At 39.1% G+C, this 13,636-nt stretch overlaps 1 protein-coding gene, 1 long non-coding RNA gene and 1 other non-coding gene across 9 annotated transcripts; all 3 read left to right on the top strand.

Moving 5' to 3' along the window:
• The first annotated feature begins 1,490 nt into the window (after positions 1–1,490).
• On the top strand, positions 1,491–4,875 carry LOC121765557 (RNA polymerase II transcriptional coactivator KIWI-like). Of its 7 annotated transcripts, none has more exons than XM_042161759.1 (7): positions 1,491–1,734; positions 1,857–1,894; positions 1,980–2,037; positions 2,126–2,265; positions 2,338–2,443; positions 4,542–4,564; positions 4,652–4,875. In XM_042161759.1, exons 4-7 carry the CDS (start codon positions 2,143–2,145, stop codon positions 4,706–4,708), a joined length of 309 nt encoding a protein of 102 aa, XP_042017693.1. In that variant the 5' UTR covers positions 1,491–1,734; positions 1,857–1,894; positions 1,980–2,037; positions 2,126–2,142; the 3' UTR covers positions 4,709–4,875. The 7 variants fall into 7 exon arrangements, with proteins under 7 accessions (XP_042017693.1, XP_042017692.1, XP_042017690.1 ...); XM_042161758.1 differs by having other exon boundaries at positions 1,491–1,758; XM_042161756.1 differs by lacking the exon at positions 1,980–2,037 and having other exon boundaries at positions 1,857–1,942; positions 2,137–2,265.
• LOC121765558 lies at positions 2,452–3,887 on the top strand. The gene is made up of 2 exons (XR_006042845.1): positions 2,452–3,287; positions 3,376–3,887. It is a non-coding gene; the product is annotated as an uncharacterized LOC121765558 (long non-coding RNA).
• A 1,609-nt stretch (positions 4,876–6,484) lies between the features above and the next one.
• Positions 6,485–6,585, top strand: LOC121766211. The gene has a single exon (XR_006042942.1). It is a non-coding gene; the product is annotated as a U6 spliceosomal RNA (small nuclear RNA).
• The last annotated feature ends 7,051 nt before the right edge of the window (positions 6,586–13,636 follow it).

Below are 13,636 nucleotides of genomic sequence, written 5' to 3'. Positions count from 1 at the left end.
CCCGGGATGCAGATGATGCCGGGGTGGGCACCCGAGATGCAGATGATCCCGGGGTGGCATCCGGGGATGCAGGGAACGCCGGGGGGGACAACGTCTATCGCCCCAGTTTTGATTTTTTGACTGCTTCTTCGCACACATCGACCCCATCGGAGACGCAGTTCACTGGGTGTGATACTTTCTCCTTAGAGGAGTTGGGGATAGATCTCGGGGATGCTGACACTCCCGTTCAAACGGGGGGAGTAGGGCGGGGTCGGGGCGCGCCAAAGAAGAAGAAGGGCAAGGGCAAGAGGATGGTCGGCGAGTCGTCGCAGCCGGTTGATGACGAGAGCCCGACACGGAGTAAGTGGACGGATGCGGAGAACGTCGCGTTGTCCAAGGCGTGGGTGAGTGTTTGTGATGATCCTCTCGCCTCGAACAATGAGAGGATCGTCAACTTGTGGGCTAAAATAGCAGTAGCCTACAAGGCATTTTGCCCGGAGAGGAGGCCACGCAGTGGGGAGGAGTGCCGGAAGGGGTGGGACCGAATCAGGGCTGGGGTCTCCCGATTTTTGGGCTTGTACACCAACGCCCTCCGCATGCAGACCAGTGGCCAAACTGATGAGGACTGCAGGAGGATAGCGGAGAAAGCCTTCCCCGTGCCCAGGCTTTATAAGGAATTCAGCTACTGGAACTGCTATGAGGTGGTGATGGACTTCGAGAAGTTTCGGGCATGTGTCGATGCTGGCCGGCCGAAGAAGCAGCGACTGAACTATACCGGTGATTACAGCGGCGGCAGCAGCGGCGGTTCCCACGACCTCCCCGAGGATGTTCAGGAGTTCCCGTCCCCTCCCGCGTTTACTCGCCGCACTCGCCCGGTTGGTCAAAGGCTGGCGCAACAGGCTCGCCAGGGGAGGTCCAGTCGGCATCCCCCTGTTGGCAAGTCGACAGTCGAGCTCGTCTTTTTCGCGCGTCAACAAACGCGGGCTTAGATCTACAAGATATTAGCTGACTGGAAGGCGGCAACTGACCCCGAGGAGAAGAGTTTTCTTCACTCAATGCTTGTGAGTATGCAGGTCGATTTGGATGCCGCCGCGGCACAGTTGAGGGGCGCAGACGCGGGCTCAGATGCCGCAGATTTGGGGTCCCGGACGGCGAGGAGTGAGGCGGATGGGGGGCTCGTGTGTGGAAGAGGAGTTTTTTTTTTAAATTAATGTAATTTTTTTAATTAATGTATTTTTAATTTTAATATTATTATTTAATTTTTCTGTATATGTGTCGTAAATTTAATTCCGTATTTTGTGTGATTGTTAATTATTTATTTTTATAATTTTGTTTATTGTGGCTAGCCTATGGCTAGCCTATTGTTTGTCCAGTTGTTTGTCCTGATGATGTAACAAGAGGAGTTTTTAATTGATGATGATGCGGCATGAGGAGTTGTGACTTGCCTATGCTGACCTATTTACCATTGCGGATGCTGTGAAATAAATACTTCTACATAAACTAACAAGTAATACTCCCTACAAAACCTACGTGACAAAAAGCCGCCTCTCTCCCTCTCCCTCTGGCGCCTCCGCCCCCTCTCAATCGGCGGAATTAGCCTTCCCACGCCACCACGCCCTCCAGCCTACCTGGCCGCCGCTACTGGCGCCTTGCCCCGTCGATCCTCCTTCCTCACTGCTCCGCCGTGTTGCCTCGCCGCTCCACCAAGCTTCCTCGCCGGATTTTCTTACCGTCTGCCTGATTTATCAGCCTCCAGTAAGCTCTTCGTCCTCAATTTCTGTAAGTTTGATTTGTTTTAGTTGGATGATTGAAAGTTTGATTCTTTTTAGTTGGATTACATAAAAGGCATCTAACAGATTCATACCTCTCCCTTCCAGAAGCTGATCTCTCCGTCGGGCCGACCTCCACTCGCTGAGTAGCTACCTATCCCTGGATTTGCATAATTTCTCTCTTCACATAAATGGTGCTGATTTTAATGATGTGATTATTTATATATATAGATTTTAATAAAACCCTAACGCATTCCACATCTTTCCCCAAAATCATCCAACTTCCGTGGTTAGCTCTCTCTTCATTCACTCTTCTCTCACAATAATAATTCTCACTTTCAACTAAGGTGGCTCGCGTGGATGTTTTTGTGTGATAGTGTTGAAATAGGTGGAAATGTCGAACAAGGGCAAGAAGAGGGAGGAGGAAGGCGCGCTCTCCGAAGGCGACGAGCCTCCAAAGAAGATTTCGAAGCCCGACAATGATTCAGATGACCCTGATCAAATTGTAGTATGTGAGGTATAATTGATTTTTGTAAAAGATTATTTGCTTTATTTTTTCAAACCATGATTTTGATTATGTGGAATGTAGTTGTCGAAGAATCGGAAAGTGTCGGTGAGGAACTGGCAGGGAAAGGTTGTGGTTGACATTAGGGAATTCTATTCCAAAGACGGCAAGGAATTTCCTGGCAAGAAAGGTCCCACTTTTTCAATTCTAATCTATGTTTAAACTCTTGTCGACCTTTTAGCTTGATAATATGCTATGTCAACTGTATGTATCTATGTGAAAACACAAAATTATACATACAAACTCAACATTCTCCAAGGTGTTATGTTTTGTGACTTGTGAGTGTAGATGATAGCTTGTTTACATGTGCTTGAAGTTGAGTGTATGAGTTTGGTTGAACTACCTCCAATTACATAATATACATTAGTTTCTGCCCCTTCATAAAGCTTTAGTGTTTTTGGGTGTGTGGTTCATAACTAGGTTTTCTGACTGTTTATATCATTGACTACTAGATTCTTGGTTTCTATCGAATTTGATAATGAGTGCTGTTATCACCATCTTGGAAGTTGTGAAGGAGACATTATGTTGATGTAAAGATAACATATGAGATACATTGACTGATCAATTTTAGACTTTTAGTGTCATATAGTGTATCATTTTTAGAGACTTGGAAGTGGTGGAAAGCTTGTGAACGTGGAGTTGAGCTTAGGCTTCTAGCTTAAACTTTTTACCAGTGTTCTTTGTTGTCCTGTGTTCTATAAGTTTTGTTGTTACAATCGGATAATATCTTAAGATTATTGTTGGAGCCAAGAAGATTGATCTTTCTAAAAATTTGGTTATTTTGCTCTTAATGTATGTTTTTTTTATGCTGTGTCATGTGTGTCTGTGTTTTCCCCTCTTTTTATTTGTAGGTCGTGTAAGTACACGTTTACCATGATTCTTTTTAGGCTTTGCTTCTTTACTTTGCCCCTTCATTGGGTGCCTTTGTCACAATCATGCCCTTGTCCAGCCACTGTCGCCAATTGCTCCTTTAGGTAAGGTGACAACGGAGTATACAGTTTGTGATTGATGATTCTTGAGATAAGTGTGATTCGATATCTGAAGTATCTCTCCTATGACTAGCTAGTAGCATCTCGCACACACAAGGGGGATAACTTTGGGCTGAAAGTTATTAGTGCAAGAATAGTACCAGAACATCAAAGAAGTTGTCAGCAACATTGCCCAAGTCTCCACCTCTAGACAATTCTTCTTTTGTGTTTCTTTCCCTCAAGTCTGCAAGCATGGGTATGAGCCACCTCCAGACTCAACGTGTCTAGGTTTTAATCGTTTCCCTTAGGACAAGGCTGTTTCGACATTGGGATTATTAATATCCAATTATCCATCAGAGAAAGTGTGCAGATGGATTTTGTAGGGGGAAGTTGTTGTGGGTAGTTATTAGAATAGTGGGTTGAGTTAGTTATGCTATTATGTGTAGTTATTATTTATACCACTTGGATTAGAGAAGGTGGTTATCTATGTTATGAATTGAACGTGTAATCCAGAAAGTGCCGTGGAAGACTAAGTTAATGAATCTCCCTTGTAGTTCGACAGTACATTCATGAATGCATGATGCGTATGACTTCCGTTTCCATAAATCCGGCCAGTCGTTTATATTAACAGTTTGTGCACATTACAATTTAGTCGGTCCTTTTGTCAAACACATTAAATACACATTCTGATATTGATGATATCAATGAGAATGATGATGGCAGTTGAGGTTGTTGATGTTGATTGAGGAGGATTCAAATTTATACTCAATTAGCATTGATGTATGATGGTTTTATATTTTAATTATTGAGCTAAAACTTCAGTTATTGGAGATACTATGTAATGGTTATGACTTTATATTTCAATTGTTCTAAAATTCGAAATATTATGTTTTTATCATTTACTTAATTTTTGTCTTATTTTATTTTTTTATGTAGCGGCGGCAATATCCCGCCATATCCTTGTGGTAGTTTTTTAGTCAACCACAGTAAACCACTGCCATACGCAATTCATAACATGGATTCTGATACATTGTTATTTTGATATCTTCACTTGGATTTTGCGGCTGTCGCCTTTACACCTTATATATTCATACTAGTCTTTCTAAACTACCGAGAAAGTTTGCTAAAAATTTGTAGTATTGTATTGTGATCCGCTGGATGCCTATAATGTAAAACTTATACATTGTTGATATGAAACTACTACAGTATAGTTTTGTTTTATGGTGGCTGTAAGTAACTCTCCTTTATGTATGATTACAGGTATCTCATTGTCCATGGACCAGGTATGTTTCAGTTATAACTCACTCATAAGCACATGCTCCATGCTTTCCCTATCTTAAGATGTGTTTGTTGTTCATCCCTTCTTGCAGTGGAAAATTCTTAGAGATCACGTCGATGAAATTAACCAGGAGATTGAGAATACATAATGGTGTCTATGGATCTATGTGTTTTGTTCCTTGAAAGGAACTGGCAAGGAACCTCCAACTTACTAATGACATTTGCTTTGTATGGTAACTATCTGTAGAATGTTTTCTTGACAAGGAGCCCCATGTGCAGTATAATTCTCGAATACAATGTGCTGACTGTTTCATCATCTTTTTTCCTCTCTAGTCACTGATAATTCTAAGCATGTGCCTAGATTGAAACATTTCATCTTTATCTTGGGGCATTGTGCTTTTCTCCCTTCATCCAATTTATACTTAGTTATTTTGATTTGGAGGAGTGGGCTTTTTTCTCCTTTTATCCAATTTATGCGTAGTGACTTGGCTTTGCAGAGTTAGTTTGAAATTTTCGGCTAAACATTTGATATCATTTCGAGAATAACCACAAAGATGGAAAAAGTCGGCATGTTACATATTTACTTAATAATAATGTCAAATCTTATTATAATTAAAACATATTCCCTTTCTTTATTTATATTTTATCAATACATTAGACATTAACTTTGCAAAGGAATGATCATGTGGGCTCCTTATGTGAGCACCACTCTCGTTTAATGTATGTTTAGCGTTGTTCGTTTCGATTTATATATTTAGTTTAATTCTAATACATTAAAAAATGTTATTGCAATTTTTAATCACACAAAATTCATAAAAATCAAAGCACGATTTGTTATTTTATTAATTTATTTGAAATTATGGAGAAAACGAGCAAATCGAGTTTTGGTTTTTATAAATTTTAAGAAATTAAAAATTGCAATAATTTATAATATATTTGAATCAAATTAAATATATAAATCGAAACGAACAATGCTAAAAGTTGTCTAAACGAGAGTGGTGCTCACGTAAGGAACTCACACAAGATATGTACCATATCATTTCTCTGACTTTGCATATGGCAGTATAGCTTGTATACAAATAAGAGGGAGGAAAATCACCAAACCAGTTATACGTTCCTTAGTGTATGTTTGATACAGAGGAAAAGTCGAGAAAAATCATTCTCCTATTTTCTGAGTTTGTCTAATGTTTTATTCATAAGAAAAGTCGTTTTACTTCACTTAACTATCTTAGTTAGAGCAGTAATATATTTTCTAGATTAGACAGACATCTTCTTACTAATTTGTCAAGTGAGCTGGGCTGGCCCAGCCCGGCTCGGGCCCGCTTATATTGAACCCCAACCTAGCCCAGGCCCATGTCTGAGGCGGGCTGGGCTGGGCCGGGCTTTTTCTAATTTTGCTAAGCTCGGCCCAGCCCAGGCCAACTTGCCATGTGGGCCCGGGCTGGGCCGGGCTTTGTTTAAATTTTTTATTTTTATATTTTAAAGATATCCTAAATGTATAATACAAAAATAAAACATATAACTTATATTTATATCTCATTAACTAAATCTAAATTTAAATAATTTATTTATGTCCATTGATTAACTTTGAATTAACAATATTTTTTGATGTTTTTTATTCTATTTAAAAGTAAGTATATATGACTAAAGGAATAACCAATATTGTTAGTTTTGTTAGTAGATGATGACTTATGGCTTGACGTTGTATTTTTGGGTTGATGTTGTATTTTTAAAACTACAAGTATATGAACTAACTAACAAATTTAAAGAATTCTATAATTATTCATCAAATATTTGATACGTAATATTCTTAAAATTAAACTTCGGAACATCAAATAAAATAAAAATTAGATGTAGTCAAGATTGAATGTTGCATTCATGATTTAGTTGGAAACTTATGTTGATATTAAGCTATTACTATTTGAGTCCATTCGGAGACATCCAAAAATTGGAATGATATAGAAAAAAATTAGCATGTCTCGTGCACAAGATGACATGCATAAATAGAGAAATATACTATTAATAGTGATTAGATACCTAATTATATTAAAAAAACTAATTATAGAAGGTGGGCCTCTGATGGGCTTAGGCTTGGGCTGGGCTTCAGATAGTCTTGAGCCTGGGTCGGGGTCGGGCCTGGGTTTTCAAAATGGCCCAATAGGAGCCCATCTTAACTAATGAGCTCAGCCCATGCCCGCTTCTTTTCACTGGTGGGCCGAGCCTGGGCTAGCCCGGCCCAGTTGACAACTCGGCCGAGCTTGGGCTAGCCCGACCCAGTTGACAACTCTAACTATGTACTTATAATGAGTGAGCCACGAGATTGATTCCTAAAGAATGTAGATTGTATATTTGCGATAAATAACATTATAAGTTTCAGGATAAAGATTTTATTTTAAATATAGTAATTTTTCTGATTTTTTCTTATTGTTTTCAGTCTTAAGTGCAAAGTTGCTCATCACTATTTTCAATGAGATGAACATTTATTTATTTTTTGCAGTAATATTTTGTTGGGTAGACAGCTCTGAAAATGTCGTTTTTCTCAAAGTTTCGTGGTTACTATGAACAAGTGTCTTATTATTACTATGGTGTACTTGTCCTAAAAATAAATTATATTTAGTCACACACCGGTTTTGTCAGAAATGGAAATAACTTACCTAATTTGGGACAATCCAAAATAGAATACGACCCAACTAATGTTGAATGGAGGGAGTGCATTATAATCGCTTTTTATATTTCGATAGTGCTTCAAATATTATCATTAATAGATATATTTGGCGTTTGTTAAATAGTCAAATAAGAATAATAACATTATCAAAAGAAATGGCTGCTTCAGTGAACAATGTCAAGACATTTTGCCTTTTATTTAGAAGAGTGTGCGATCGTCCCTTAGTACACCATGCTGGGGACGCCTAGCATGAATAGTGTAACTGAAAGACGAAATATAACTCTTAACGATATGTGAATGAATATGATTTTTTCATTCCTCCTTGTCACAATCACTTTGGGGGAAAGGCATTAAAGTCTACAACATATATTCTCACTATGGTTATCTAGAAAAATCTAGGGGTTTTCAAATTTTATAATCCCACAAAAGGAACTAATTTAAGGACGAGAATTGTGGTATTCCTTGAGGATGTTGACTTTGAGGGGAATAATGTAATAAGGGACATTACTTTTGTGGAGAAGTATGTATAGACACCTACCACTACTTTTGACTATGGTTAGGTATCCATTCCTTTAATTGAAGAAGAAGCAAATCAAGAACCTCAAAACGGTAATGTTGTAAACGTTCAACCTCATATCGATGAGATCATTCAAAGTCAACCTCAACAACTTCAAGCAAGAGTCTCGTCAATAAAATCACAAATTTAATGAAACAATTCATTCATTTGGATTCGAAAAGAATGTTATTGATGGTCGTGTGTATCACAAGTTCAGTGAGAGCAAATGCATCATCTTGGTATTATATGTCGATAACATATTGATTGCCAGTATTAATAAGGAAATGTTGTACAATACTAAGACATTTACTCTCAAAGAACTTTTAGATGAAAGATCTAGGGGAGCCTCTTTTGTATTTGGAATTGAAATAAACCGAGATAACTTTCGAGATATTTTTTGATTATCACAAAAGGGATATACTGGATATACTAAAAAAGTGCCTAAAGTATTTGAGATGCATAATATAAGTAAAGAAATACCTTTGCGACTAAGGGAGACAAACTTAGTCTCATTCAGTGCCCTAAGATAAATCTCGAGATTCAGAAAATGCCCAAGGTTCCATATGCTTCAGCTATTGGGAGCCTAACATGTGCTCAAGTATGTATTATACCCAATTTGGTTTTAATTGAATATGTTGGGCAGATATCTCAATAACCCGATATGGTTCATTAGGAAGCAGCAAAAAGGGCTATGAAATATATACAGAGAACTAAGCATTACATACTCACATAGAAAATCAGATCATTTGGAGAGATTTTAGGCATTCTAATTCTGATTTTGTTAGATGCCAATACAGTAAAGGATCAATTTTAAGTTACGTATGTCTATTGGCGTGTTGGCTGGCTGTGGAGCCATTTCATGGAGAAGTGTTGAGCAGACACTTGTAGCACTCTCTGTCATGACAACAAAATTCGTAGCTTGTTTTAGACATCTAGTAATTGAATATGACTGCAAAATTTTGTCACTAAGCTGCATATTGTAAGGTATTGAAAGACTGCTTAAGTTATGTTGTGATAATAACTCTGCAGTATTATATTCCAAAACATCACGACCTTCCTAATTGTGAAATAAAGGGTTTGAAATGGAAAAATATGTATAGAGCCTAATGGAACAAATTTGATGAGATTTGCTTATTAAGAGACTATCACCCACGGTCTTTCATGGGAATGTAGCTCGAATGAGTGTTATGTCATTGAGGATGCTTCTATATAGTGAGAGTAGTTTTGGTTATGGCTCTATATTGTGTTTTGAACATGTATTTATAAACTCATGTTATCCTCTGCAGAATTAAAATATTATATTTTGTCTATTACTTGTGTAATTCGGTTTTGGTTTGATCTAACTAAGGATTTAGGAGGACCAGTTGGTATTAGATATATCGATCACATCGCATGAAATTTCCATGCTACACTCCATAATTGATCTGTTGTTGATTATATTTGCATATGTGATTACTTATGGATATAATCATGAAAAAATATGGTGACTACCTCTTTAGTCCTATGTCAATATGGTGGATGATAAGATTGTTCAGGAATACACTGCATGATAGCATATTTGAGCGCTCATTCGGTTTGTACACATTTATTTGGTGTCATGTGTTGCCCAACTGGAAGATTGTTAGAAATTTGGGCTTCTACATGACTAATTTAATGTTTATACTCATTTATGAATATACACATTAAATTAGAGACAGAGAGAATGAACTGACTAACTAACTGTCTTGAACTTAAGTATACACTCTTATACAAGTTCTATTGTAACAGTTTGGTTCTTTGAGTAACCGAAGTAACCGTCTTTTCAAAAGCCAGCTATGTTTCCTGGTGCAGCTACACCGAGCTACCAAGGGACTGATCCGGTGCAGATGAGCTGGAGCATTCAATCTTCATAATACTCCACCTTGAATGTCCTGATCAACTCTTACTACACACAAACACTAACTCTTTACAATGCTTAAACTTATCTCTCCCAATAGCCTTTGTAAGCATATCAGCCAGATTGAGCAAGGTATCAATTTTGACTACTTCAACTCTCACTTTTTCAACCCCATCTCTGATAAAATGAAGCTTCACGTCGATATCACAAAACACAAACACTGTTTTCTGACTTATACCAAAATCAACAGACACTCCTTGTATCCAAAAGCTCTCCTTCACACCCGCAGGAAGAGCCATGTATTCCGCCTCAATTGTTGAGAGAGCCACAAGACTTTGTAGACTAGACTTCCAACTTACAACGTATCCAAACAAAGTGAATAAATAGCCAGACTAAAACTTTATATTGTCCAAAGTAGCATGGTTTGCATCACAATATCCCACAAGTGCTTCTTGACTTTCTTGAATACATCTCTTGAACAAGATACCACAATCTCCGGAACCCTTCAATATCTTGAGAATTCACTTAAGAGCACTCCAGTGCCCCTTGCCCAAATCAGACATGTACCAGCTGGTAACACTTATAGCATGAGATATGTTATACGCTCAAATTTTGCACTATTTTAAGGGCTTTATTTAGTCCGTTTTGAGTGTCAAAATTGCTACATGTCCATTATTTGCATATTTTATCTATTTTGATATTTTAACGTGTTTTGTGAGAATTCTGCAAAATAAAGCCTAAAAATGACAGAAAAAGGTTGAATTCTAGAAACTAGAGAAGAAGCCATTCCAGCGGTCCGCTGGACCCTAGCCAGCAGCCGCTGAGATGTGTCCCGAGAGGTCAGAAACTGTCCATCAGCCCACTGAGATTGTTCGCGCACGGGCCGACTTGAATCCCATTTTTCCAGATATTCTGAAGTCCAATCAAGGTATACTATATACTATTCTCTTTGTCTTTAAAAGAGCTTCAAGTTATGGCCATTCTACGAATGTCGTGCAATACAATCAAAGTTGGCGGGAATTTAGGTAGGAATTCAAGGAAGAAAATATTACCTTGTGAAGCAAAATCTTTCCATTCCTTATAGGATGAATATAACCTTCTCCAAACCTTTTTCAAGCCTATACCATAACCTAATTCATATTATTCATCAATCTTAGAGCCTTCGTTCCATCTCCTACCTTACACACAAATTTCTCCATAGTTCTTCCATCTACTACAAGGAGCAGAGAATTCAAGGGAGATCAAGAAAGAACAATGAACACCATTAATTCTTTCAAGTTTTATCTAGTTTTTCTTAGATTGAACATGTCTTGTTTTGCTTATATTTATTTAGTTTATGTCACGACCACAACTCCCTAGTCAAAGAAAGTGTAGCTATTTCGCGACTAACTTACTAAATGGTCTCAAATTCATCATAGAAAATGGGTAATCAATTCAAGAGAAGCATTGTCTAAATGCGATAAAGAGTACAACCATACTGAATCAGAGCAATTTCTGGGCATTGTCTTTTCTAAAAACAAAGTCTAGATTCTCGCAGCGGAAGAGTACCAAGACGGTGCAATATGTATGAAGATATACTACATCAGCTATCTTCCTACTTATTTAAATTTCTGTCCCAACACCTCCTCTGCATCGACCGATCAACCTTCACATTATGGAAAACAATATACAGGGCTAAGTACTTGATATACTCAGTGGGCTCATGCCGAAAACATTTCTCTTTTAGTTGTCAGCCAAACTTGAGTGAACACAGGGTTTTTCTAAAAATAATTCTCGGTCACTAAAACTGTTTATTTCTTTCTGAAAGTAGACCGCAGTCATATAAAATTCTCATGAAATACCATATCTGATCTGTGTGAACCGGGAATGTGGCCACATTCCACGGTGGCCACATTCCACGACGGTCACTGGACCGGCCAACGCTTGCGCTAGCACACAGTCCCTATGTGTACACTAGTCCGAGTAGGGTTTGCGGCCCTACTAGGACCCGAATTCGATTTAACTGGTTGGGCATATCCAACAGATAGGCAATCATAAATCAAAACTGGGCATGACAACTCATTCAAAAACATTCACATTTTCACATAATACACGTTCTGAAGGAAAAGAAGCCCACCTCGTTTGCCTAACTCCTTCAAACCGACGCTTCCTGACTTGAAATTACTCGTCGTGCGACGACGTTCCTTTATAACAAGTAATATACTTAAACTAGGCTTTAAGCAACTATTTATCTTGCATGTATGCATGCCTAAGCATGTGCTTATTGTTTTACTTCCTTCTTTCTAAATTTAGAAGTCTTAAATCTGTAATTAAATCAACGATTTAATTTATTCGGAGTCTTGCCGAACTGCTCGGGTATGCTATATTCCCGGATTATTTTTCCTTAAGTATTTTGAAATACTTTCTGTGACTAATGAAATTCTCATTTATTTATTTACTGGGTGCTATTTCAACACGGCTTAATAATTTCTCTTCTTCCGTGGCTTAGGGAAATCATTTCCGTTACTTTTGAAATAATCTAAGATAATGGCTTCAACCGAAATAATGGTCCCAGTAAATAAATTCTCAGGCCCAGTTAGGAATTAATTATTCCTGCCTAGAATGTATTTTTTTTCTTTTTAGCAAAAAGGCCCAGCCTTCTCCTTTCTCTTTTTTTTGAACTGTTGAGGCCCAAAGAAAATAACTGGGCATGGCCCAATTACTACCCTAATCTGTCGACCTCTCTCTCTCATTTCCTCTTCACAATTTTCCCCAAATTGAGAAAACCCTAGTTTCCTCCCCTTCCATTCTCTTCTGCTTCTCGCTCGCCGGAGATCCTTACCAGCGTCGCCGCTCCAGCTCTCCTCTCCACCTCCGTTCACTTCTCTCTCTCGCCTCTTCTACCTCCGATTCGATCGGTTCCATCTCAAAAATTTGGGAGAACAAACCCTAGGTAGACGACTTCTTAATTCGTACGTCATCCCCTTTCTCGCTACACCGGCCGTCGCGCATCTCGTCGCGGCCAGATTGCCGGAGCCGGCCCATCTTCTCCGCTGCTCGCCTCCCGCCGTCGATTTGGCTGTCGGCTGCAGTCACGCTCGGTAGGGGAGAGGGATGAGGACATCCCATCCTCTAGAATCTCGGTTCCGGCCGAGAGTTCCGTCGCCATCATCTCCTCTTCGGCACTCGTACAACAGCTGCCGGAACCGGCTATGCTAACCGTTGCCGCGTGATTCGTGCTGCTGGTTCGGGATAGCACGGGGTCGTCGCCACCGTCACCGTTTCAGAGCTTTCGTAGTCCGCCCCTATCAAGTATCACTCAACTCGAAGCTAAGTCCCTCTCCTAAACTTTTCTCTATGGTCTGTTTTACTGCTTACTAGTGGGGAAGCTTTATTTCCTCGGTGACGGATTTGGAGTTACTATATCTTGACCGAGATGGTTGAATCTGCATCTTCCGATAAGTTTGAGCATGCTATGTGTTATCCGAGGCTTAACATACTATCTGAAGTAGCCATGGGGCTTGTTAGTGTTTTACTTATCTGTTCGTGTTATGCTCATCTAAACTATGAAGGATGATACCTTATCATGCTTGGGTTCATTTATGCGGTCGTGAACTATATGAATGAAATCTGAGCTGTTGGGACTATTGGAAGGACTTGGAAAGAGGTCGAAAACACGAATAGAATGCGGATCAAGTTATATGGAATGATAACCGAACCGATTGGATCAGTTAGCATATGTCGTTGCCACTTAATCAATGCAATCTAGCTCTCGCCCTTTCCGCCTTGCCAAAGTAATTTATAACTCCCAATTTTGCACAACTTTAACAGTAAAGCGGCAAGTTCGGGGTCGATCCCACAGAGAAGTTGGTGTGTCGAGTGTGTGAGTAGTGAACAGGGGGGTTGGCTGCTGCCACGCTTTAACTTGGGAGTTTTAACTACTGGTTTTAATCTAAACAGAATTAAACTAGCTAGTTTGATCAATGGAAATTTAACTACTG

This window comes from Salvia splendens, chromosome 14 (genome assembly GCF_004379255.2).
Source record: "Salvia splendens isolate huo1 chromosome 14, SspV2, whole genome shotgun sequence".
Taxonomy (NCBI): domain Eukaryota; kingdom Viridiplantae; phylum Streptophyta; class Magnoliopsida; order Lamiales; family Lamiaceae; genus Salvia; species Salvia splendens.
The sequence above is the reverse complement of the archived record's forward strand: the minus strand, read 5'-3'. Positions and strand labels throughout refer to the sequence as shown.